Source organism: Hyla sarda, chromosome 4 (genome assembly GCF_029499605.1).
Source record: "Hyla sarda isolate aHylSar1 chromosome 4, aHylSar1.hap1, whole genome shotgun sequence".
In the NCBI taxonomy this organism is placed as follows: domain Eukaryota; kingdom Metazoa; phylum Chordata; class Amphibia; order Anura; family Hylidae; genus Hyla; species Hyla sarda.
The window spans coordinates 345,632,038-345,659,123 of NC_079192.1; the positions used below are offsets into that span (position 1 = coordinate 345,632,038).

The following is a 27,086-nucleotide window of genomic DNA, read 5'->3' on the forward strand; positions in this document are numbered from 1 at the left end:
AATAGAAGGGAGAGAAAATTCTAATACGTCCCCAATCTTAAAAAATAAAAAAGAATTGACCGAGTCTGGAGAACCAGACAAGCGTCTGCCTCCTACAGACACCAAGCTAAAACTGATTAGCTCAGGTGCCTGTAGGCGGGTATATCCTGCTGAGAGGGGCCGACTATTTTTGTTACCATAGTGTCAAGACTCCTAGCGACAGCAGCATACACCCAAGGTCTTCGTCCTCCAATGGAGCCGATAGATTTTTTTAAAATACAAAATTAGTATTCTAGAAAGTGTAATTTTCTGACTCCTATAAGTTCTTTTATATGACTGTAAAAAAAATCTGTATGAGGGCTTATTCATTGTGCCGTAATCTGTATTTTTTTTTTTTTTTATCTTTACCACTTTTCACCTTCTATTTTCTTTTCTGGGATGTGAAAACAAAAAAAAATAAACAGAATAAAAACCCAGCAATTTTGGAATTTGGCTTTTTTTTTTTTTACATTGAAGCTGCTCACTGTATGACATCATTAACATTATATTTTAACCCCCAAATGTAAAGCGGCGAGTACGTTTTCCACAGAGCAACTATTGAGTACTAGAGCTAAATATCAGACCCTTAAGGAGTACCCGTCACCAAATTAAACTTTTAATATATTTTTCCTTATGTAATTATATGACACTTTGCTATTTACTTGCTGTTAAAATTCTCAACCTTTATAGGTTTTTAATGTGACTGAAAAAACAGCCACTAGTTGGCTCTGTTCTGTTCCCTGCCACAAGTCAAACAGTTAGTTTGGTCTCCTCTCGGCCTGGCAGGAGACCAAACTCGGAAAAGCAGGCAGGGCATGGCAAAGAACAGCTCTTGCAGGCTTTTTTCTATTGCCAGGAGCTCACACCATGTACAAGGGGAAAGGTATGATACAGGGCTTTTCAAAACTTGGAAAAAAAAATTTAAGGGCGGGAGAGTAAGTTTACAAAATTGTGAATTATTTCTGGAAGTCTCCACGACAGCACCCATGAGATTATCTCCTCCTCCTGATTGGGACAGGAAAAAACTGAGAGGTTAAATTCCCCACCCCTTCCTGTCCACACCAGTGTATTTATAAAGAACACCGAAAGGAAAGGAAAAAAGTGCACCAAAACACTACAATAAAAAACCAAAGGGTGGGATGTATGGGTTCTGTCGTGGAGACTTCCAGAAAAGGAATTATCTGTGAGTATAATTCACCATTTCCCCCCACATCTCAGCACCCATGAGAAATACCAAAGAATTTATTAAGGAGGGACTACAGCACTGAGAACTTTACGTCCAAAGGCCATATCCTCAGAAGACAAGATGTGAACTCTATAATGTCTGGAAAAAGTATGAAGGTTTTTCCAAGTGGCAGCTTTGCAAATCTGTTCTACAGAAGCTCCGGCTCTCTGCCCATGATGAGGAAATTGCTCTAGTAGAATTGGCCTTCAATTGTATAGGATAGGCTTTACCTCTGGCCACATAAGCCTCTGAAATTGTGGTCTTAATCCATCTGGCTATAGAACTCCTAGAGGCTTTCTTGCCTCTATTAGGGCCAGCAAACTGAACAGATTGTCATCCTTCCTCCACGGACTAGTTCTTTCAATGTAAATGAGGACAGCTCTTCTAACATCCAAAAGACTATATGATTTTTCTAAGTCATTTTTTGGATCTGAACAGAAGGATGGAACCACAATATCCTGTGATCTATGAAAGGTAGAGACAACTTTAGAGAGGAAGTAGGATCAAGCTTAAAAAGGATTTTGTCATCCAAAATTCTGATATAAGGCTCTCGGATAGAAAGAGCCTGAATTTTACCTACTCTCCTAGCTGTAGTGATGGCGATTAAAAATATAGTTTTGAGAGTCAAAACATTTTCAGAAATAGAATCCAGAGGCTCAAAGGGATCCAGAGGAAGAGCCGCTAGAACTGTATTTAAATTCCACTGAGGACAGATATTTAAAGTCTTAGGTCTGAGTCTGCTGGATGCTTTAATAGATCTTGAAATAGACATGTTATCAGCCAATTTTACATGATAGAGAGCACTGAGAGCAGAAACCTGTACTTTGAGGGTACTAGGGGAAAGACCTAAATCAAATCCCTGCTGAAAAAAGTCTAGAATTTTAGGAATCACCGGAGTGTTGATCGAAAAAGAATCCCCACACCAAGAGATACATTTCTTCCAGGTTTTAGCATAGATTCCAGAGGTAGTATCTTTACAGCTAGATAGAAGCGTATTTACTACCTTTTCAGAGAAACCTTCCTTCAGCATAATGGGCTTTTCAATTTCCATGCTGTCAAGCTGAGGTTTTTGATCTGACGATGAAAGGATTGTCCCTGGGACAGCAGATCCTTTTGAGGAGGAAGGCAGATGGGATCCTCTACAGCCAGAAACTTTAATAGAGAGAACCAGCTTCTCTTTGGCCAGTATGGAGCTACTAGGATTAGAATGCAATGATAGTTCATTAGCTTCTGAAGGACCCGAGATATTAGTGGCAGGGGAGGAAATGCGTATCCTATACTGAATGTCCAATCCTGAGCTAATGCATCTACTGCTAGCGGAGAGTCCCTTGGATTTAGGGAATAGACCCACCTTGTGATTTCTCCTGGTTGCAAACAGATCTATTTGAGGAACCCCCCCATCTCTCCGTAATCATCCTGAATGCCCACGGAGTTAAAGACCATTCCCCTGGGTCTAATATGTGTATGCTCAGGAAGTCCGCCTCCAAGTTCCAGACCCCTTTAGGATGGACTGCTGAGATAGAAAGCAGCTTGTTTTCTGCCCAAGAAAATATCTTTGCCATTAACAGCGGGTCCTGCGCTCGCTTCATAGTCCGGTAGAGACTTAAGACATAAGTGCATCCTTTTATGGGTTAAACAACTATTTTTGGAGAGCCTACGGGTGTTGCATGGCTATTCAAAAGGTTTAAGTTTGTAATAAAAAAAGGTTAATACAAAATGATAAACAACTCAAAAAATCAACTGCATATCAAATATTTAATTCTCATTTGGGGAGATTTATCAAAACCTGTGCAGGGGAAAAGTTGCCTACCAACCAATTAAATTGCTTTTATTTAAAAATAAATAAATTAATAAAACAAACGCCTCGGAAAAATAAAATCAGCTATTTTATTGGTTACTATGGGACACTGGTAAACTTTTCCTCTGTACATATTGTGATATATCTTCCGCCCCCCCCCCCTAACTATCATTTATTACAGAGTTCCCCTGACTTCCATCATTTAGCATCATGTCATTTATATATAAACATCAAGTCTGATGGAATGGTTATTTTTGGTCGTGACATGTAGATTTTTGAAGAATTGGAACAAATACATGGATGATGTCTGATCTGGTTAAAATTCAAGTGAAGAACATTGACTTTTAAAAGTACAACAAACTATGAAGAAACGTTTTATTAAATATTTGGGATGAATGGTCATTTTAACAAGAGGTACATAACATGAACGTAAATTCCACTGTAAGTCAGTACAGCCTGTGAATGTAAAAATGGGAGACATACATTTACTATGAAATTTAACCAACAGAAGATTGTCTGAGGTGATGTTTTGAATCAGAAAAGAGCAAAGCTGAAATGTGCTTTTACTATCAAGTATGTATCTTCCCAACATCAGTGGAATTTAAGGAAACAAATAACCGTAACTGAGAAAACAGACTTCTTCTGGACATCCCAATGCAAGTCTTATATTTCAGTTAACATATTTTAGATGTGCAGTTCCAAATGGTGATGTCCATGTTCCTGGCAAAGCCTAAAAAAAAAAAAAGTTTAATTGGATTATTATTCATCCTTGCTAATAACCAACAAAAAATAAATTGTAATTCTTTTTTCTATTTCCCACAAAAAGGGCTAGACATATGCATCTGGTATGTCCCTTCCAGTTAAGTGGGCAACAAGTCAACTTACAGACAAGAGTCTCTCTCCCTTGCTTTACACAGCAGCTTGTAACTGCGTGCACATTATGAATTATTGGGGGAATTATATATTTATTTTCATTTTGTTTTGTGTATATTTTTCACAGATATACACGTTGCTCAAAAATGTAGTACATTTTTTAAATTTTGTTTTTGCAAAACTAACTTCGAAGACTTTTTCCAAGTCTAAAATTTGTGAAGTGCTAATTTCACCGATTATGATAGGGGAAAAGTTACTATTTTTTATTTTAAACTCTTCAATAGTTATATATACCTAGAAGAGCTGGTTGTCCAGATCTGTACAAGTTGTTAAGAATAACTGGTCCGAGATCAAAAGGTGTAAAGGAGGTGTTGTGCTTAGTATATAGGGTAGAGTATGTACAGTATCAGGCTATTTTCAGACTATTTTTTGCGCAATGTCTGTCTGGAAATTTCCTGGTGGACAATCTGCAGACAGCCGGCAGAAGGTGCTAGGACTGTTCAGAAATGCCCTGCCTCCATTGAAATGTTAATTATTTCTGCGGAGGTCGCATATGGAATTTCCGAGGCAGGTGTTTCCATTGCAGAAATTCCATTGTGTTTTCAATTCGATTCTGCTGCAATTGAATTTATGAGCAGATTATTACGATTGATTTTGCACAGACATTCCTGTATGTGAGCAAGGCATCAGAGCATGTAAGGACAAACCCAACAATAGTAAGCATAGCATTGATCAGTGTTATCGGAGCTCCATTGCTCCAGGCTGCCATGGCTTCCTGGAGCATTGGAGCCAGGTAAGGGACCTCCCCTCCCAACATCCCCTCAGCTCACAGGATCGTGATCAGCCCACTGAGCTAGCCAGGATTCGTTTTCTCCTGCTTTAAATGCCGCAATCAATTTTGATTGTGGCATCTAAAGGGTTAATGCCAGACATCAGCCTGATCGACAATGTCCGGCAGTAGCCACGGGTCCTGGTTGCTGATCGCAACTGGGTCCCACCCAGTATGAAGCGGGCTCAGCTCCTGAGTGCACTTCATACAGTGGGAGCCGAAAGTGGATGTAAATGTCCATTGTCGTTAAATGGTTAAATAAAATCTATTAATCAATGGTAATTATGGGGAAAGCACTGTTTATAAACTATACTAGCCGTGCATTTTGATAAATGAATTTCAAATCAGATTAGTGATTTTTCACAACATCCATGATAGAAAATCTTTCAAGATCTCTTTCCCAACCTCACACAACAACCCCTAGGTTTTGAGAAGAGAACACAAAAATTTTTAATATAAAATCATATATATCAATAAAGAAAAAAAAACCTAGGCGCAGCAAAGTCCTCATGTCCCCCAAAACGACTTGTACTCCTTAACCCCTTAAGGACCTAGGCTTCCTGGTACTTAAGGACCCAGGGCGTATCCAGTGGGAATTTCGGTCCCTGCCGCGCGTCGGGCGGGGACCAAACCGGGGTGACTGCTGATATCGATCAGCAGTCACCCAGCGCAAATGCCCAGGGAGGAGGGGGAGGCTGGGGGTCATCAGTTGCCCCCCCCCCCCATGTCGTCGATTTGCGCAAATCGCAGGTGAATTCACACCTGCGATTTGCGCCTATTCCGGGTCATACGGGTCTACCGGTTTAAGACACCTACGATCCGCCTGAAGGGATAGGAGTGAGGTGACAGAGGTGCAACCCCTCCTATCCCTGCTATTGGTCGTCAGAAGCGACGACCAATAGCAGATCGGTGGTGGTGGGGGGGTGTTAACGTTCGGTTTCCCCATTCTGCCCACCCACAATAGGCTGGGGAAACCGAAGAAGACCGACGGTAGAAGATCAGCGATGTTGTGCGGCTGGCTCACTGGATCCTACGGAAGTCGGTGAGTTGCCTAGCAACATCTGGAGGGCTACAGTCTGAGACCACTATACAGTAGTCTCTAAATTGTAGCCCTCCAGATGTTGCAAAACTACAACTCCCAGCATGCCCAGACAGCTGTTTGTTATCTGGGCATGCTGGGATTTGTAGTTTTGCAACATCTGGAGGGCCACAGTTTGCAGATCACTGTGCAGTGGTCTCTAAACTGTAGCCCTCCAGATGTTGCAAAACTGCAAATCCCAGCATGCACATACAGCAAACAGCTGTCTCGGCATGCTGGGAGTTGTAGTTGCGTACCTCCAGCTGTTGCATAACTACATCTCCCAGGATGCCCATCGGCGATCAGTACATGCTGGGAGTTGTAGTTTTGCAACAGCTGGAGGCACACTGGTTGGAAAATACTAAGTGAGGTAACAGAACCTAACTGTGGGTTTTCCAACCAGTGTGCCTCCAGCTGTTGCAAAAGTACAACTCCCAGCATGCACGGTCTGTTAGTACATGCTGGGAGTTGTAGTTTTGAAACAGCTGGAGGTTTGCCCCCCTCCCCCCCCCCCCCACCCCATGTGAAGGTACAGGTTACATTCACACGGGCGAGTTTACAGTAAGTTTCCTGCTTCAAGTTTGGGCTGCGACAAATTTTTCGCCGCAGCGCAAACTCCTAGCGGGAAACGCACCGTAACACGCCAGTGCGAATGTACCCTAAAAACACTACACTACACTACCACATGATAAAGGGTAAAACACTACATATACACCACCCCCTTACACTGCCCCCCCCCCCTCCCCCCAAAAAAAAAAAAAAAAAAGTGTTTTTTCCTGGATAACCCCTTTAATGGACAAGGGCCTCTACTATGCAATATTCTCATGTCCTCGCGTTTTGCACTACACAACAAGATTCATTAATAAAACATTTTTTTAGGCCTTTAGCGCCCATCCAATAACCTGGAAAACCAGCCCGATACTGTCTTTGAAGGTTGTGTATTTCTCAAATATATTCTTATTTATGACTTGCTGTCTACCCTGAAAAAGGAGATTTTTCATTTGGGGACACCTATACTGATGGGTATATGATCTTGCCACTTGGAGGCGCTGACACTAGGGGAAAAAAAAATAGTCTCCTCCCTGGCAGGAAATATACCCGCCTACTGGAAGTGAGGTCAGTTTTGACATAAAGCAGTAGGAGAAGCCAACAAATAAATGTCCCTAGAAAGGAATCCCGGATAAAAAAACAAACAAAAAAAACAAACAAACAAAACGGAAAATAATATCCGGACAAATGCAGAAATGGGCGAGTGCCTTGTCCCCCCCAATGAAGGCTACGAGAAAGATTTCACTGTCAGTACAAAAAAAAAAAAAAAAAAAAACTCCTTTTCTTGGTCGCTCTTCATTGGGGGACACCTATACTGATGGGATGTACCAAAGCAGTCCCCTAGGGTGGGAAGAACCACCAACAGCGAAAGGGGAATCAGTCCCGAGACCGAACTATTCGCCAGTAAGGCCTGCTGACAAGAACCCAGGCCCGAGATAACCGAGGCCCAGAAACCAAGGTCTCGGAAGATGGACTGGGACACCAAAGGAAGGGACCGTCCGTGGCAGGACCGTCCGTGGTCCATATAGGGAGACAAGAAAGAGGAAGCCAGATGGGCCGGAACCATAGAGGTAGGGAATCATCTCCAAGGAACACAGAACCAGACAGACAGAGAGCTAACCCGGCTGGAACACATGGAAAAGGGCACAAAAAGAAAACCCTATCCAGAGTCAACCAATTCAAGAGAACATGGAGGAAAAATGCCAGGGAGAGCAGTGTACGTCTGAGCAGAATGCGGAGACCAGAAAACTACTAGAAAAAGGGGAAAAGACGGAAACTGGTTGGTGCCGAAGATCGATGGCCTGTGCAGAAGATCGATGATCTGAACATCTGCAGACCCAAAACCCCCCTCCAGGGGCCCGCAACGAGCCCCTGGGAAGTGAAACAGCTGAACAGGCGCAATCTGGATGTACAGAACTAAATCCATCTCGAGAAAAGATTGGCCCCAAAGGAGGAGACAAAGTAATAACGGCTAAAAAAGGAGCGGAATGCCCAGAAAAGAGGGCATCCCAGAACACCGGAGCGATTGACATGGGAACTGGAGGTTCCTGAGTCACCTGGAAGACTGACACGGAAGAATAAATGGTCAAGAAAGGAGCATCCCGGAACACTGGGGCGGCTGAAATGGGAACTGAAGGTTCCAGAGTCTCCTGGAAGACTTAAACCCGAAGGATAAGTAAACTCAACAACCGCAAAATGAACCAGGTGACGAACATCCGTGCCAAAACCAGAAGAAGTGCACTACAGAAAGACTGCCCCCTAAATGGATTGCGGAGATGTCTGGGTAAGACCTCTACACATGCCCGAGACCTCATCTGTCACCAAAGCCCAAGGAACCAGGAAGGCCGACCTAGAAAAGAAGACACGCCACAGAATCCCAGAATTGTGTCAAAGACATGGAGACCAACCGGTCTTTGACCCAGCGGACCAAAGAACTACAAAACAACAACCATCAGGACGGGAACGGAGAAGGAAACCAAAGAGAACCCAGTTTAGATTCTCAGGCCAGGCTCTGGACAGGAAAGTTACTCCAGAAGATTGCGTTGTCAGTGTAGCGCAACAGACACCGTCAAGGGAAGAAGGAACACACCTTACTAGGGAGATTGTGCCGATGGGGGAAGAGAGCAATGGCAGACAGACGGTGGCTAGACAGTCTGTCGCCGAGCCATACCTGATTGCATAAACCCCTCCAACATAGGAGAGTGCCAAGGCTGCATGAGCAGTAGTAGATAAACAAGAAACAGAAAGGGGGCCAGGCTGCAATAGTGGGCCGAAAGCACACAAGCATAGACAGTGAAAGGCACTTTTGAATGCGCCAAGCAAAAAACAAGGGCCCAGCCAGAAACCCCACCTATATAGCGGGAAGAGAGAGATGGCTCCAACTCGGCAGTAGAAAGTGCCCAGCGAAAAAGTCCCCCTAGTGGAGGGGAAAACAAGGGGTGGTCGAGATGAAACTAAGGCACCGACCATGCCAAGCCCCCTGATCCCCATACCACCATGGAAGGGGGATTGACAAAGTGCACCAGGTACTGTAGGAGCAACAGATGGATGCCAATGGAGCCAGTCCGGTCATGTGTAAGGCAACAGAGCAGGCACCTGAGCCACCCTGCACAGGAAACCAGGAAAATACAGAGGTGATCAACCACCGCAGACCTGTGGAAACAAGACTACAGGAAGGCCAGCGGCACACCCCACAGTCAGAAAGGAAGGTGGGCTCCACACGTGCAGAGGGACTGTAGTATACATAGGGACACAGACATGCATTCCTCACTATAGTGGCGGGGTACCAAGACAGCAGATCCAAAAGAAACAGCAGACATCCAAAAGTCTGGAAGTATGGAGGACAGGCTCAACACCCAACAGTGTGTCACAACCATGCCCCTAGTAGACCAACGTGGAACTCTTAGAAAGGAGAAAAGAGAGTGCTGCTGTTGTAGGTGTGAAAGTCCATAGAACTTACAGGAAACGCCCACACCCCATCCCAGCTACACACCAGGACTGCTGCCGAAGAGGCAAGAGATGAAGAAGCATGTGGGGCAGGAAACCTGTAGACACAGCCTGACAACAGGTATAAAAGGGTCTAATGAGAGGTCCAAAGGACCCACAGAGAGACACTCCTGTTGGAACCACACATGAAAAGTCAGGTACCAGACTGCAGCTGCGGGAGCGGTAGGAATGGGGAGGTGACCTGGTGGACTGGAAAACCACGCGGACACGGCCGGCTATCTGGCATAGGGATCTATGGCTGCACCGTGTCCCGCATAAAGAACCACACACTTAATGTGGTTCACCAGCCTTAAGCCGTGAAAATGGTAGACATGAAGAGAGGGACCTGTGAAGTAGGGAACCCTGCAAACCAATAAGTGGCGCATTGTATAGGGCTCGTGGAGCAACATGGGGAGACTCACACAGGACTACACCTTTGCAGTAGGTTATTGGAACTTCCATCTACGATGTAGGAAGTGTATGGTAGTTGAACCAACGTAGTAGTAAGCCAGCCGACAACTATCTGCGACTGGCAAAGGATTCCTGAACGCACAGGATCACTCCATCGGACCCTCCCACAGAAAGTGGGGCACCGGAGTGTGGTCGATCTAAAGGGCGACCTGGAGGAGTAGGAGACCAAGCAGACAAAAGACTGTCAGACTGGCAGCAGTCCCGAGTACCTGCAGGGACCCCCATCCAGATTCCTCACACCAGCAGTGAGATACGGGATACCTAGCCATGTCCGCGCCAGCCCCGAGATGGGAGACCGATGGCGGCGGAAACTGTGCAGACAACAGTCTGAAGTACACATCCAGGTGCTGGTGAAAAGAGGAAGACAGTCAGATTGGCTATCAATGAGCCCCTCTGCAGCATGTGGGAGGAAGGGGAGGACATAGATAGAAACCCCGCTCCCCTGGGAGATCGGGGAGGATGAGGAACCGTGGATTGTATCCCCTTCACCCCATATAGGGGCCCTAGGACACGCTGGTGCACGACTTCGTACACCTATGGGGGTACCGAAACGCCAGTCGCAGGTATATCAGCCACGTGATGTGTGACAGGCGGTGTAGGAAACCATGCAGACCACTGTCTGGCTAACTGGTAGGGGTCCAAAGTAGACAACGGGTCACTCCACCGGACACCTCACACTAGCAGTGGGGTAACGGAACTCCGGCCAGAGATACATCAGCCGTGTCATAGGCAGCGTACGAAACCATGCGAAGCACTGTCTTGCATACTGGTATGGGTCCCTATTAGACAAGAAGTCACTCCATCGGACACCACACACTAGCAGTGGGATACCGGAATGATAGCAGCAGACACGGCAGCTGTGAGAGGAGAGGAGTGACAAGCAAGACTACTTTCTGGCATATCGATATGAAGTCCGATCCATGCCCACGTAGGGACACTGCCACAGTAAGGATCCGGAACATTAGCCACGCATGCGGCAGCCTATAGAGGAGGGGACCACATTGTATGACACTCCAAGAACACCCCCTTGGTGGGTGGCCGGCGGACCTGACAGAGGAGGAACCTCAAAAAGAGGCCTTTGTGTCAGCCAGGAAACAAAAGCCCTTGCACACGGTATGGCATTCAGAGGTAGGGGAGAACAGGCATTGAATATATCCCCGGCAATTTCCAAGGGATCGTGACAATCCTGCAGAAAATAGGGGCACCAGAAGTAGACCACAACTGATTCAATGTACTTCATCTATAACAGGTCACCTTACAGGGTGACTGAAGCAATAAAAGCGGCCCCAAGACAGTCCCTAGGAAAGGGACCCTGCAGATAGTAAACTGAATTAAAAACAGCTGCCACAAAGCGGAGCTCATAAGCTGCAAGGAAAATCAAGGGTGCAATACAATTATTGGCACCAAACGCCAAATAGTCTGAGAGACCAGGCGTGTGCGTGTATGTGTGTGCGTGTATGTGCATGTGCGTGTGCGTGTATGTGCATGTGCGTGTGCGTGTATGTGCATGTGCGTGTGTGTGTGTGCGTGTATATGTGTATGTGCGCGTGTGTATGTGCTATATATATATATATATATATATATAAAATTGTAGTTAAATCCGCAGCACACTTGATCCAATAAAAAAGTGAGATTTATTCCATATTCCAAAACAGTGTCACAGCAATGTTTCTGCCAGATCACCTGGCCTTTCTCAAGCTCAGTGAAGGCAAGGTGAGCTGGCAGAAACGTTGCTGTGACACTGTTTTGGAATATGGAATAAATCTCACTTTTTTATTGGATTAAGTGTGCTACGGATTTATCTACAATTTTCCACATTACAAATGGACCCTTGACCCAGGTCTGGTTCTGCATGCACCTTTCAACTTTTTTTCATTGGATGTGCTGCTTCCCTACTTATATGTGTGTGTATATGTTTTTTTTCTTTTCTTTAAACACATTATTATTATGAACAGGCAGGAGAAAGCGTGGGGAGCAAGGCACCCTGCGCTGAGCAGCCCGCGAGGTCCCCAAGAGAGAATGGGGACAGTAAGGACAAACACATGTGGGCAAACCCAGGAGTGGTGATGGCTCGGAGCAACGCACTGAGAAGCACCTGCTAAGCGGCCGCGCAGGTCTGGGGCCAGGGACTAGAGTGGGCCTGAAAGGAAGAGCTCCTGCCGGGCGGCAGCACAGGAAGGGCAATGGTGCCACACTCACTAAGGAGCGCCGACGACCCCGCAATGGTGGAGGGACGGAGCTAGACGCCACTGGAGGCGCAGAGAAGGATGACGGCGGTTAAGTACCTGCCGGTCGTACAGAGGAGCCGTGGAGCGTGCGAACCTTAAGAGGAGGAGCTGGCAGGTCTGCAGCAGACCAGCTTGCATGCATGTGGCTTTGGTGCTGAGCGTGGAGCCACATTAAGTAGTGCTGGTGGCTCCCAGCAAAAAAGGGGATCGCCAAAATAGAAACTTGCCGAGAGGCAATGTTAAACCCACCACACGGCCCGGACTCCCACCCCAATCGCCATAAACAGCCCCATAAGCGGGGCTACTACTGCTTATTCGTTGGGAGGGGGATGGGGGCATACTCACCCCAGTTGCCACAGACTCACCCCTTGACTGCTTCAGCCAGCTTATGGCCACGCTGCATTATACCAGGCTAAGATAGCGGGGCAGTGGGGGACCCGGACCCAGAGTACAACCTCCATGCGCTAGCCATCGGAGAGAAAGGGATAACAGTACATATTTTATGTCTGTGCCCCTTTGTCGCATATGGGGGAACAGGTAGCGCCATGCTCTTGAACCCCCACCTGAAAAAGGGAAAAAAAAAAAAAAAAAAAAAGATAAAAGCCTAACTAAAACCGCCCTTACTAGAAAATAATAAAAAGAACAGGTCTGGGGAGCTCCTGCCTCCTACTGACACTAACTAAAACTGACTACCTCACTTCCAGTGGGCAAGTATTTCCTGCCAGGGAGAAGCCGACTTTTTTTCCCCTAGTGTCAGCACCTCCTAGTGGCAAGAGCATATTACCCATCAGTATAGGTGTCCCCCAATGAAGAGTGACCAAGAAAGCGTAATATTTTGTCAATCTTTTTAATAAGTTTGTGCACTGTTAATACTTAAAGTCACAATATTAGTACTTAGGTCCTTCACCTCCTTAACATGCCCTATATATACACAGTTTTTACAACTTGTTAACTTGCATATTTGATGTGGCAACAACTCTTTAGTTGCAAGAGTATGCCATTAAAACACTTTATAACTATTTATATGGGAGCCATGTCTTCACCTGACCTTTTTATTTCTATGTAGTGTATAGGTAGAAGGTAAGGCTTCTTTTCTACAGCTTAATTTTTAGACTCAATTACAGAAATAAAGTTCAATATGTTTCAATATGACAACTTATGGAAAAAAACTTACTTTGGAAAAGTCTATAACAGTGCTTGAAGATGGTCGATGGAACCCATTGGAAGGATGTAATACGCCATATTCATCTCTTTCCATATACTGGTGTTGTGAAAACACAGTGTTTTCTGGTTGCGGTTGATGAAAAACATGGGTATTCATGACTGGCTGAGACCACCCAGAAAACCCATCTGCATAAAAAAAAAATGTATATATAAATATATATGTGTAAAAACAAAAAAATAGAGCTATTTCACTAGTTTATGGTTCTATTGTTAAACACAAGATGTTTTTACCAATAAAATGTGGGAGAGAAAAAATGTCACAGGTACAAACTGATGGCTAGTGGCATTGAGGAACACATCAGAAAACCACAAAACAAACCTATTCTCCCCTAGGCAATTTCTTTTAGCAAAAACAACATGAACCTAACTATAACCTGAATCATTCTGATATGGTCTGCTCTCTTACCTGGTCCACTGCTGACTCCAAATGACCATATGCCATTTTGTCCAACAGCTGGAGAGTAGGTGTTCCCAAATGCACATGAGCCACTCTGTCGAATTCGAGCTGACCTCTCTGTTCCTATAGGAGGTGGTATTTTGCGATCATTAGTAAAGGGTATTGGCTGCATTGGGCCTGATAACTGAGGATCAGCAGCTGCTGGCAGTGGTGAAGTAGAACCTGACAAAGCTGATGGACCAAGTGACTGACCTGAAATATAAAGAATAAAGTATTCACAATTCTATCAGTAGTGAGACTAAGAAGCAAGTGTTCATATGGAACAAATGACACAGCTATATCATTTATAGTTCATGCAAAAGAACACACAAAAGATAATTAAGTTACCAAATACATACATGGATGTGAAGAATTAGTCCAAGGATGTGGTGAGAAGTGCTGTCTGCTAAAACTTGGAGAGCAAACATTAGGTCCTTGCAAAAACATTTGACTTGCATAAAGATTTGTTTCAAAGCTGGCCGTCATCGGTGCAGACATGGGCAACAAGCAGTTGTCTGAATCATCAAATGGTCCTGCTGTTAAAAGAAGAGACCATAAGCAAACTGCTTATATTTGGATGCTATCTGGATACAACTGCTGTTATAAACAGATGGTTATGGGATGTGAAAATTTAGTGAGCCAATAAGCCCACCAGCTCATGCCCTATTGAGTACACCTCTACCTAAAAGCAGCTTATTGACAGATACTGGGTTGCAAAGTCTTTCTAGTTCATTTCTAGTCTGTGCTTTGAAAAGCAAGTTACAATAACAAAAAAGGCCATACTGGATTTTACACTTGCTGATAAGCAAAAGTCAAAAGTTTAAATACAAGAATGTGACTATAAATCATCATGAAATCACAAAAAAATATTCCATTAGGCTGTGTATACATTGTGTCTTAACATGCTTTTTCTTTTTTGACTGAACTCCAATGCTTTTCAAAGAGTTCAGCAAGCGAAAAAACAAAAAAAGACGCATGTTAAAGTGTTACCATTTTAAAAGAAAAGACCTGACATGTCAAAAGATTTAACCCGTTGGGAGTCTTAGTGCACAGACTCCTTACACCAGCTTGGCACTTAATTTGTCATGATGCAAGTGACTGGTTCTATAGACTATAAATAATATCCTGCAATGAAGGACAAGCTTGAGAGTGAAGTGCAGTGTGGGGTCTTCGCACTAAACCTCAACAGATTTAAACTTTTTACATATCCTCATGCTTTTTTGTTTTCTATGTAACAAAAGCAAACCGTGTATTAGGAGTTTCTAATCCCCTTATTTGCTTAGCTGCCTCATGCAGACTTCACTGATTAACTGAACCACTAGGCTAGCATTAAGTGTGCACAGGAAACTTCTACAGACACATATCCAAAGGGTCTCTGGACCCCTATGGATAGCAGTAGTGTGTCCTTTAGGTATGTCAGCCAGGCATACATTTGAAAACAATTCCTATCTGGCCACCTCCACAAAACTTACTGTGCGGTGTACATCTATTACAATGGTTACATAAAGACAATAAATGCAAAATTATAAAACTACAGTGAGTCACAAGTAAATGAAACGTTGCTTACAACTGTTACATGAAAAATATGTAAGACAAGTATGCAATCAAAGCTGGGTGACAAGTATTTCTCCAATCGTTATAAAATCTTACCCGCTGATCCCGAGGAACGTCCATGTGATGATCTGAAGCCGGGTGGATTAGAAGCAATTAAAGAATGAAAGTTTTCAAGGTGTCCAAGCATGGTGCTCTCTGGACCAGTTGTTTGGTCAGTTAGGAATTGGTTAGTTGTTTCTGCAGATGAAGGACATCCTCCCCAACCTTGGCCACATGACACCTGGTTAAGATGGCTAGAAAAGTGATTGAGAAGTGCAGGTCCAAATGATGGTGGCAACTGTTTACTAGCCAAGTTCAAATGTACCTGAGAATTGTTCATAGGCGGCATTGAAAGGTCAGACTGATTGTTTGCTTGTTGGAGTGAATCGTGAATACTACTTGACTGCGAGTCTGTGACAAAGAGAGGGTGGTCATCTTGGTGTACTTGTTTTGTAGGCATCACAGAGTTTAATGGGTTTCTATACTGCATCCTATGCAATGTGTATTGGGTTGCCGGAGTCATCTGAGAAATTCTGCTATTATCATCAGGTTGTGCAGCAGATTCATTCATATACTCCGCAACCTTTGGTTCATTTCTTTCTGCTGTACTTCCTGAAAAGGACTCCTCCTTTATACTTTTATGTGCTGATGGACTGGAAGGACAAAATGAAATTTGGTCACTGGTAAAAGAATTAGCAGACCAATTTATTCCAGATGAAGAGGGCATTTCTGCGGACTGATCTAATGGACGTGCTGTTCTTTGCATTGTTGGAAAACCTTTTGTAGATGAAAAGTGTTCTGCTTGCACCTCAGAAACTGCACTAGTATTTAGCACATTGTTTGTGGGAGCAGATGACATGGAAGAAACAGTAGCAGACTTGCATGTGGTATCAGGGGACACAGGTAACACACTGTTGGTTTTTAAATTGCAAGAAAACAATTGTTTTCTGATAGATGAGGGGCTGTTTGTTACACTTGAATGTTGAGAAATATCGTTTAACTTTGAGGTAGAGATTGAACTGCCAAACAATGATTCATCAGTCTGTGTAGCATTATCATTTTCTTGCAATGTGTGTTTTGGAGAAAAATTTTTGCTACTTGATCTCACAGGAAATGGCCCCCATGTACAGGGAGATGGTCTGAAGGAACCACCAAGCTGGGTCAACAGTAAGGGAGTATGCCTGACTGGTTGCATTGGTTGGCCTGCTAAGAGCGCAAATTGTGGATGGCTGGTAGACATGGGAAGTGCTCCATGCAATGGCGGGTGCACATTTTCCTGGGCGTTTTTGGTCTGTTTGGAAGACTGAAAAGCTGTCAAAACTCGCGTCATTGATGATGTTGCACTGCTGGTAACAAAGGTGGGGGTTTTGTTGGTAGACACAATGTTTGCTCCAGTTATTAGTGTCTTGGGACTACGAATATGTCCCTTTGGTATCAAGTCCTCTAATTCTTTTGTAGGATCTTGAATCAAGGCATTTATGAGTTGTACCACATATCTTGTGGATTCTGCACCACCCCTGAAAGCGGAAAAAAATTAATAAAAAGTTTAAAAAAATATTTACACATGTATGTTCACAAATAACTGCAACAAAGCACTAAACAAAACATTTCTATTAAAGGTTAAGCTGTCCTCCAGAAACATTTCTATTTAAAGGGGTTAACCAGGAAAAAAAACTTTTTTTTATATATATCAACTGGCTCCAGAAAGTTAAACAGATTTGTAAATTACTTCTATTAAAAAATCTTAATCCTTTCAGTACTTCTGAAGTTAAGGTTGTTCTTTTCTGTCTAAATCCTCTCTGATGACACCTGTCTCGGGAAACGCCCAGTTTAGAAGAAGTTTGCTATGTGGATTTGCTTCTAAACTTGGCGTTTCCCGAGACAGGTGTCAGAGAAGACTTAGACAGAAACGAACAACCTTAATCCTTTCAGTACTTATGAGCTTCTGAAGTTAAGATTTTTTAATAGAAGTTATTTACAAATCTGTAACTTTCTGGAGCCAGTTGATATATATAAAAAAGTTTTTGCCTGGAATACCCCTTTAAGGTTAAGCTGTCCTAAAAGTCCCCTAAGCGGACTAATAAAGTGTATAAAAAAAAAAAAAAAAAAAAAAAAGAAAAGTTGAGCAAAAGTTTAAACACCCATTAACCCTTTTCATATTTAAAGTTTAAATCACCCTTTATTCCATATAAACAAATTAAAATATGTGGTATTGCCACATGCACAAATGTCCGAACTATAAAAACTGTTTATTAAACCCCCAATTTTATGGTGTAAACATAAATACCCAAAAAAAATTGTGCATTTTTGGTCACTTTGTATACCCTAAAAAAATAAAATAATGATAAAAAGCGGTCAAAAAGTCCCATCAAAACAAAAATGGTACCGATAAAAACTACAGACCACAGTTTCCCCGTAGATTTTGTGGTGAAATGATTGAGGTCATTACAAAGTAAAATTAGTGGGCAAAAAAGCCCTCATATGGGTCTGTAGGTGGAAAATTCAAGTTAAGATGTTATGATTTCTAGGAGATAAGATGTCTGATCACGGGGGTCCAGCTGCTGGGGACCCCCACAATCTCTCCTGCAGCCCCCCCGAGTCACCACTGCACGGAGCTAAGTTTGTCATGGCTCCGCCCCCTCAATGCAAGCCTATGGGAGAGGTTGTGGCGGTCGTCTAGCCCCCTTCCCCGCGATCAGACATCTTATCCCCTATGTTTTGGATAGGGAATAAGATGTCTAGGGCGGAGTAGCCCTTTAAGGGGTTAAAATTGTCTGACCCTAATAGCTTGGAAAAAGCGGAAAATATATTTATTAGAAAAAGGGCTTTTATAGAATTAATAAAATATTTTTACACTTTTTACATAACCAAAAGGGGACATTTCTAAGGAATCATTAGATTCCATTCATTGTAGAATGCTATGCCCATTGCATAGCATTATACAGTAAAATTTGTGCTCACAGAAACAGCCTGGCTAAGTAATCATTGGATCATTGATCCAGAGCCAGGTAAGGGGACCTTCCACTACTTTCAGCTCCTTAGACCCCTGTGATCACGTCATTGAGGTCCGATAAGCTCCCTGAACTAAGCGTTATATCACTGTGTTTAAAAGGTTAATGATGAGCAACGGCAACGGATTGCTGCTGCCCATCGTTAGCGGTGAGTGTTTGCTTCATAGTCATTTATTGATCCAAAGAATACATTTACAACCTGGTGCAATACGTCCCAGACGGCAAGGGCGTACATTTACGCCCTGCGTCGTCTAGGGGTTAAGATTTATATGTTTATATGAGGGGTTTCTAGTATCCAGGCCTCTAAAATCCAGAGGGAACTGGGGCCTCCCATGAAAATTTCTAAATTTGCTGCAAAGCTTCTAAGCCCCCTGACTTTTTTAAAAGGGTACTCCCATGCCCCAGCGTTCTGAACATTGGAGTGGGTGGCCGTGATCGTGATGTTGTGGCAAAGCACCCTCCCCTCCATAGATAGAAGATAAGATGTCTAGTAGCGGTGTACCCCTTTAATATGGAAGGAAATTTACCAAAGGATGCCAATATAAAGTGGACCTATTCTAAACGTGATTTAGCTAATTGACATGGAATTACCATATTTCTTAAAAGCAAAGAATAATGCTAATGTTATGAATAATGCTAATTTTTCTAGCTTTTTTTCCAAGTGTTGGAGTTTTTCATAAATAATAGCTGAAGGTATTGACCAAATTTACCACTAACAAAGTACACTGTCACAAAATCTCAAAATAACTTGGATAAGTTAAACCATCCCAAAGTTAATAGAGGTCTCCATCACTCCCAAAAAGACTGCATGGAGGGAGTGTGTCGACCCTGCTCTGCTTTATGTGGCAGAGCCGGGGTGCCGTTCAGGAGATTACGGAAGGGTCCCAGCGGTTGGGATCTAAATCCCCCTGCGCAATCAGACACTTACCCCCTATCCTGTGGTTAGAGGATAAGTGTTAAAATGCCAGAGTACCCTTTTAAGTTAAAAAAAGAAATAGTAAAACAAAAAAAAAAATGTTGAGATTTACATTTTTTGCCCATATCACCCAAGTTTATCTAAAAGCAAATTAGAGCACATTAGTGAAGCAATTACATACAACATCCCACTACAAATACCTTATGGTAATCATTCTCTCTCCATTTTTATCTTTTTGTTTATCGACATCAATGTGGGCACCAGTAACATCTTGAATTGCAGTTATATTACATCCACCTCTCCCCATTATTCGAGATACCACAGAAGCAGGAACTGAGAGCTTCTTTGATCTGCAAAGATAAGGAAAGGATTAGTGAAAGACCATAAAACAAAGAGAAGCACATTTTTTTATTTGAAAAATCACTAACCTTCTTACAACTTCTTTCCAGCCTTCTTCTCTCTTTTGTCCTCTTTTAGGGCTACATGCATTTAGCTTCAGATTAGGCAACGCAAGAGAAGCGGCTTTATAACTGGATGATGGCTGCCTTGCATTCACATCATTTTCAATTCTATATTTATGTGCAAGTTACAAAAAATAAGAGCAGTTTAGTTTAAATCCTTTTCACATTAAACCTTTCAATTTATTGCAATTTTTTACATATTCCAAACAATAAGACTACAATACATAGTCAACAAATGTACACAAAAAATTTTTTTCTACTATTTTAGAAATGCCTTTTTGTCTGCCTGGTAGTGTGCTCACTTACCACGCAGACTTCCCCAGCAGGCACAGCGTCACTGATGCCTGCGTGGGGGGACTTCCGGCCTTAGTTCACCTATACAGGGTGCCTCCAGCTTTTTTACCACTACAACTCCCAGATTGCCCTGACATTTATCATGCTGGGAGTTGTAAGTGAGTAAGTACTACAACATATAAAAAAATTAAAAAAAAAGTTGGTGACAGTGCCCATTTAAAAATTGAACAGATTTTTTTTATAGGACCCTATTGTACACCACTGTATGATATCAGACTTAAAAGAGCCTTTTTCAGGGATTTTGGATAAATCTAACTAAAACAATTCAATGTATGCCTCATTATGGTGATATGTATTCTCAGTATAATGCTCCTAAAAATGAAAACAACCCAGGACATTAATTTACATCCTAAGGGGCATTCTGACTATAAAGTGAGCGGAGGACATCCAACCCCCAACCGCCTAAATGTAAAAAAAAAAAAAAAATTCCAAAATTGCTGATTGCAAAAGTGGTAGCGATAAAAACGACATAGCACAGTGCAAAAATGAGCCCCCACAAAGCCCCGTGTATGTAAAGTAAAGGGGGTTATTTTTAAAAACAGTAGAATAGAAAAAAAAAACCTTCAACATGCAGTAAAGAACAAAGCACTATCCAGTCGCACACGTGATATAGGAGAACAGAGCCTCAGAGGATTCAATGTGCAATAGAACTGAGAAAAGACGCACTCACCCTGTAGTACAGCAAGCGTGAAGGGACTTTATTTGGACATCACAGTGCAAGACATCAGACGGGAAGAACGAAGATACGCAGCTCAGGGAGCTGCGATGGCCCAGTTTTGCGGTCTAACACGCCGCTTGGTCACGCCCATCTCTGCCGCTGCATCCGGCACCAAGTTATATAGACGAGGTCTCCACAGGGAGGCAGCGGCTGACAGATCTGGAGCAGAGTCATGGCAACAGGTAAACAAAAATACAGCTCGCGGCGCAGCAATTGGCATAATGCCGGGGAGCATGCGCAACTCAATGGAGCTTGGGAAATGTCCTGGAGAAGTACCTGTCAAGCTCACGGGATACAAGCATGACATAAGATCACTGCAAAAAAAATGCTGAAAAAAATGATCACCACCAGTAAAAGTCTATGGAGATGGACAAATGGAAAGGGAATGCTGCAAAAATGCAGGACAACTGATAGAGATAAAAGGAGAGGTGAACTAACTGAAAAGGAAGAAAACACAGGTTAGACAAAGGCATTAAATTCATTCCTTGCCTTTGTCTAACCCGTTTTCTTCCTTTTCTGTTAGTTCACCTCTCCTTTTATCTCGATCAGTTGTCCTGCATTTTTGCAGCATTCCCTTTCCATTTGTCCATCTCCATAGACTTTTACTGGTGGTGATCATTTTTTTCAGCATTTTTTTTTGCAGTGATCTTATGTCATGCTTGTATCCCGTGAGCTTGACAGGTACTTCTCCAGGACATTTCCCCAGCTCCACTGAGTTGCGCATGCTCCCCGGCATTATGCCAATTGCTGCGCCACAAGTTGTATTTTTGTTTACCTGTTGCCATGACTCCGGACCTGTCAGCCGCTGCCTCCCTGTGGAGACCTCGTCAATTTAACTTGGTGCCGGATGCAGCGGCGGAGATAGGCGTGACCAAGCGGTGTATCTGCCGGCGAAATGGGGCCTTCGCCGCTCCTCCCGCAGATCCCTGAGCTGCGTATCTTCGTTCTTCCCGTCTGATGTCTTGCACTGTGATGTCCAAATAAAGCCCCTTCACGTTTGCTGTACTACAGGGTGAGTGCGTCTTTTCTCAGTTCTATTGCACACTGTATTGACCTTATTCTCCGAAGACTGCACTCCCTTACCAGCTACCCACGGATATCTATTATCATCTCCAAGTGACCTCCCTCATATCTACACTCTGGTGCCGAGAGTCTGTGTCCTTCATAGCCTTCAATGTGCAATACAGTCTCAAGCACAAGTCTCTTCATAAGAAAGATTAGATGCTAGAGTTGTAGAACAGCTCGTATGAAGCTTTCTTTCCCATTCCCTGTCCAAAGTTGACAATTGTGCAAAGCAATTACATTTCAATATATCAAAAGACAAACCTTGGGGAAATCTTAGGTGTTGCCATTTTAGCCTTTTCTTCCCAGGTGTTGAGCAGTACTGAACACTTTTTACCTCCAGATGTATTAACTTCACAGTTGTTATTAAGTTCTTGGCTCTTATTGTGAATGCGCATTTCACTGTTGCATCCATTAGGATCCAAAATGACAAAGTCACTGATAACAGCAGCTTCTCTAGGCTCATCATTATGTTTCTCTTGATCAGATTTCTGCTGCATGTTGGACATATGCTGGTCAGAGACCATAAGATGAAGATCTGAAGGAGTGTCTTTGGTTTTACTTTTTTTTGTTTTCTGATTCGTGCTTGGCGTTATGATTATACTACTCCTTTTGCCAAACACATTTGTAAACGTAGTGGAGGTTGCGCATATGCCAATTGTGGTCATTGTTGTTGCACTCGGGGGCTCTAGAGGTACATCATCATCTTCCTCTATAGTAAGAAAAACAAGGTGCAATGATTTTTTGGTATATTTTCTATTGAAGAATACAAAAATAATTGCAAATAGCTGTAAAACTTATCAAAGACTAGCTGAGTACCCGGGCGTTGCCCGGTTTTTCCTTCCTAATCCTTGTTGGGGGGGGGGAAATAAACAAAAGGAGGAAACTTTTAACTTCTTATCCCGTCCTCATATATTGTTGTCATATCCCAACCCCATATCCCGTCCTCCTATCCCGAACGGAAGTTATGTGGGAACATACATTTCCCATTGATTTGCATGGGACTTTGAACAAAAACCCTGACCCTCACAAATGGGGGTAGTTAAGGGTTAAATTAACTATCCTATATTTTAAGTGGACATATAAGCAACATGTGACCAAGTATTATCAAAATATCTCCAGCCGTTGGGAAGTTATGCAGTAACATATTTCCCATTGACTTGTATGGGACTTTAAACATAAACCCCGCCCCTGGCAAATGGGGGTGCGTGAGGGTTAAATCACCTATCCTATGTTTGTTGATGACATATAAGTAACATGGGTGCCAAGTTTCATGTTAATATCTTTAGCCGTTTAGACATGATGCTGGAACATATACACACATACATATACACCCCCACACACACCCACACACCACCTTGAGTTTTATATATATCTAGATAGATTAATATCAACTTTAAATAATCTACCATTCATGAAAACACTATTCAACTGGGAGGAGCCAGCAAACAGATTTGGAAATTAATATAAAAGCTCAAAGCTACCAAATTTAAAGGGAATCTGTCTGTCTTCTATCCTGTTTAGTACCCTGAGGAAAGGGGAGGGGCGGGGATGCTGCCTCTACAACCCTTCAGCTGAAAAGGAAATTGCAATTTTAGAACTTTGCAAACAGCTAGGACACAGGAATCATTAAAGGGGTACTCAGGCCCTAAGACATCTTATCCCCTATCCAAAAGGATAGGGGATAAGATGTCTGACCGTGGGGGTCCCGCCGCTGGGGCCCCCAGCAATCTTGCATTCAGCACCCACCTCGGGGAGCTGCACGCCGCGCTTCCAGCTGTGCTGCCGCATCTGCTGTGTGACGACCACTGGGCCGGAATATTGTGATGTCACGACTCCGCCCCATGTGACATCACGCCCCGCCCCCTCAATGCAAGCCTATGGGAGGGGGCGTGGTGGCCATCACGCCCCCTCCCATAGACTTGCATAGCGGGGGCGGGGTGTGACGTCACACAGGGGCGGAGTCGTGACATCACAATATTCCGGCCCAGTGGTCGTCACACGGCAGATTCTGAGCTGGCAGCGCGGCGTGCAGCTCCCCGAGGTGGGTGGTGAATGCAAGATTGCAGGGGTCCCCAGCGGCGGGACCACCTTTGTCAGACATCTTATCCTCTATTCTTTGGATAGGGGATAAGATGTCTTAGGGACGGAGTACCCCTTTAAGGGTCTATTCACACACAGTATTCTGCGCAGATTTGATGCACAGGATTTCAAGCTGTGTACAGTCAGTTTACATTGAAATCTGCACAGAAAACTGTACGTGTGAATAGACCCTAAAGTAGCATTACAGGTTTTTATGCTCATCTCAACAGTGCATCAGTTTCATTCCAGTGAAATCATAAATTAAAGTAATGAAGCTGGGTCATGTGTCCAGTCTTTTATAGGTCTGCTGATTTCCTGTGAACTATAGGATGGCATCACCTAGATCACTCCTGGCAGCAACAAGACCCCTCCCCACCCAGCTCTGTGCTGTTCCTGCTGTCTGTGTGTTCAGCATTTATTGTAGTTATATTGTATCATATATTTGGGTTACAAACCTCCCCTTAAGCTGTGTTCACATATTGCCTTTTGCTCAGCTTTGCCATAATTGTGAAGAAATTGCAATGAAAATGAGGATTGCACAGTAAAAAAAAGACTGAATAACAAGAAAAACATGGTATAAAAGCATGGCCTGTAGACTTCAGATCTTCAATAACACCTAAATTATTGTTATAGTTGAAATAACTTTTGCCTCATGTTAATATTTCTCAAAAAAAATGCATCAAAATGGACACCAACCCACTTATGTGTCTCGGCAGTTCACCTGCCTGATTAGATTGGTCTAGTTAGGTGAACTGCACTGATCAAACTCTACCCCCTCTCTGCAAAGCCAAATACATCATGGGAAATATCAGCAGCCTTAGGGATCTATCTCAGAATATAGGCATAAAAAACTGATGAAAACCTTTATCTGCCACATGGGCTAAAACAAGAAAACTCTAAATTATTTTCTAAATGAGAAAAAATTCACAGAGAAAACACACATAACAAGGGCACCGTCAGAATCAGAAACTTTTTATGTTGTACATTTTGGCAAAATATTAACATTTCTTATATATCAGTCTATCAGACTCATGTCTAAAAACAGAGAGGAGGGAGTTACAGTCTGCTGTGACTGGATGAAAAGACCCAACACAGCAGACTCACAGAGGAAGTGAATGCATGGTGATTGAGGACAGGCTTTGTGCTTGCCTTTGACATGCTCCTTCCTGAGCACTGAGTGTCAGAATGGGTGAGCAGCAGAACAGAAGGATTTTGAGTCAAATGCAGAAGCTAGACACATAAAAGAGACCTGTAATGGACCTGCATGGCCTAGTAAGTAAAATATATTAGCATTTTTTCTGGGATATGACAAGTAGGCTTTAAATTAATGACACAAAAACTGAAATGTTTGCTTTTTCTCAGATAAACCCTGCAACAAAATGACCCGTATTTGGTCCCTGCTGTTCTGGAGATCCATGGAAATCTTCACACCATTGGCTCTTTCAGTTCAGCCTCTTAAACAGCAATTGTTAGGAGTCTGTATATAGTCCAGTATAATTTTGGTGTTAGGGTTAGCAGAATTTTCCCCTTTTTTCCCCTTGATGACTTTAGGTCTATTAAAGCTTAAATCAAAATTGGAAATTTGAAACGTGTATATCAAATGTTATCTAGATTAATATTTTAGAGGGTGGCTGTAAACATTTGCTTGATGACCTACGCTCTAAGTGGTATGACATTCGTGTAGTTGAAACTGAAGATTATACAGAGATAAAATAAATCTGACATTTTTATTCTGATGCCTTATTGGTCAGATGGAATTTTACATTTGACATAGTAAATTTTGATTTATTACAAAGAAGAAAAAAAAAACATAAAAAGGATCATTTGAATTCCTTATAACATTTTAATTACAGTACCCTAATGGACACATGTGCCCATAACAAAGGAAAGTAACTTCTACATAGTGGAGATTTATCAAAACCTATGCAGAGGAAAAGTTGACCAGTTGCCTAAAGCAATTAATCCAATGGCTTCTTTTATTTTTCAGTGGACTTTTTTATTTAAAAAAAAAAGAAATAAAAAAAAAAAAAAAAAGAAGCAGCAATTGGTTGCTATGGGCAACTGGTCAACTTTCCTCTGCCCAGGTTCTGATAAAGCTCCCCAAGTACATCTGAATAAAAGACTGCCCATTCGGTTCATCCAGTAAAAAAGGGAGAGGATGTAGATTAAACCCTTAAGTACACAGCCTGTTTTTACCTAAATGATCAAGCCCAATTTCTCATATCAAATCTTTTTCAAATCCGTCACGTGTCTCTAAGATGTAATAACCGACATCCTTTTACTATGCGATAATTAAGCAGAGTCTAACTGTCAGTATCACACTAACATTCAGCCTATGGCTGGACCTCACAGGCTGCCGTACTAGGCAGACAGGAGGCCATCAGCTGACCTCCTGCTACCATGGCAACCAACGTGTCCCTGCGATTGCTGTTGGTGAATGCGAGAGCCCCCTCCCCCTGTCAATGCCATAAATGCCGTTATCAGGACTGATCACAGCATCCATGAGGTTAATGCTGCTGAGACCAGTGCAGTCTCAGTAGCTGCAACAGGACCCTTGCTGTGACTGACAGCCAGGTCCTGCCGGTGATCTGCTGCAGCACATCTTGCTGAGCAGGAGATGGTCAGGATGTATACATAAGTCAATTGCATTAACATGTAGGCAACTGGGATGTATGCACATGTCCTAGGACGGGAAGAGGTTAATACAAGTGAAGTTTTAGGTAAAGGTAATAGGAGGATTGAAAAGCATGTTACAAAAACACTGCTCAACAGATAACTTACCATCACCACTGGGGGCATCTTCAGCAACCAGGTCACATGTCCCTCCTGAAAGTTTACAGTCATCATCTTCAAGTTTCTTTTTCTGCTCTTCCTTCTTTTTTTTCCTCTTCTCTTTCCTTTTCTCTCTTTTAGCTGCGAGAGCTTGTTTGCGACTTTCTTCTCTTGACTAATGATTTTGCAACAATTAAAAAACAAACATTAAGTCTAATCTATAAACACAAATCTGTAACAATATATACACATCTATTGATTGTATGTAAATAATTGTATTGCCAATAACTAAAGAATGTTTCTGTGTCTTGGGAGATCAGTCCTCTTCCCAATGCCACATAGAAACTTTAGAAAAGATTTGTTTTTGTTATTGTAGCAGCAGATTATATTTCATTCCCCATAA

General features: G+C 42.9%; 1 protein-coding gene across 3 annotated transcripts in view; it reads right to left on the bottom strand.

Annotated features, from left to right (window-relative positions):
- Nucleotides 1–3,402: 3,402 nt before the first annotated feature.
- Nucleotides 3,403–27,086, bottom strand: part of ANKHD1 (ankyrin repeat and KH domain containing 1) — a 236,889-nt gene continuing 213,205 nt past the window's right edge. For 2 of the 3 annotated variants that reach the window (XM_056516547.1, XM_056516545.1), the window contains exons 23-31: nt 26,693–26,858; nt 22,094–22,541; nt 19,663–19,803; nt 19,435–19,584; nt 15,365–16,824; nt 14,074–14,250; nt 13,685–13,927; nt 13,229–13,404; nt 3,403–3,771 (exon numbers count right to left, since the gene is read on the bottom strand). In XM_056516547.1, the coding sequence (XP_056372522.1) occupies nt 3,712–3,771; nt 13,229–13,404; nt 13,685–13,927; nt 14,074–14,250; nt 15,365–16,824; nt 19,435–19,584; nt 19,663–19,803; nt 22,094–22,541; nt 26,693–26,858 (3,021 nt within the window). In that variant the 3' untranslated portion in view covers nt 3,403–3,711. The remainder of the gene's footprint in view (nt 3,772–13,228; nt 13,405–13,684; nt 13,928–14,073; nt 14,251–15,364; nt 16,825–19,434; nt 19,585–19,662; nt 19,804–22,093; nt 22,542–26,692; nt 26,859–27,086) is intronic. The other variant, XM_056516546.1, reaches the window with a different exon arrangement.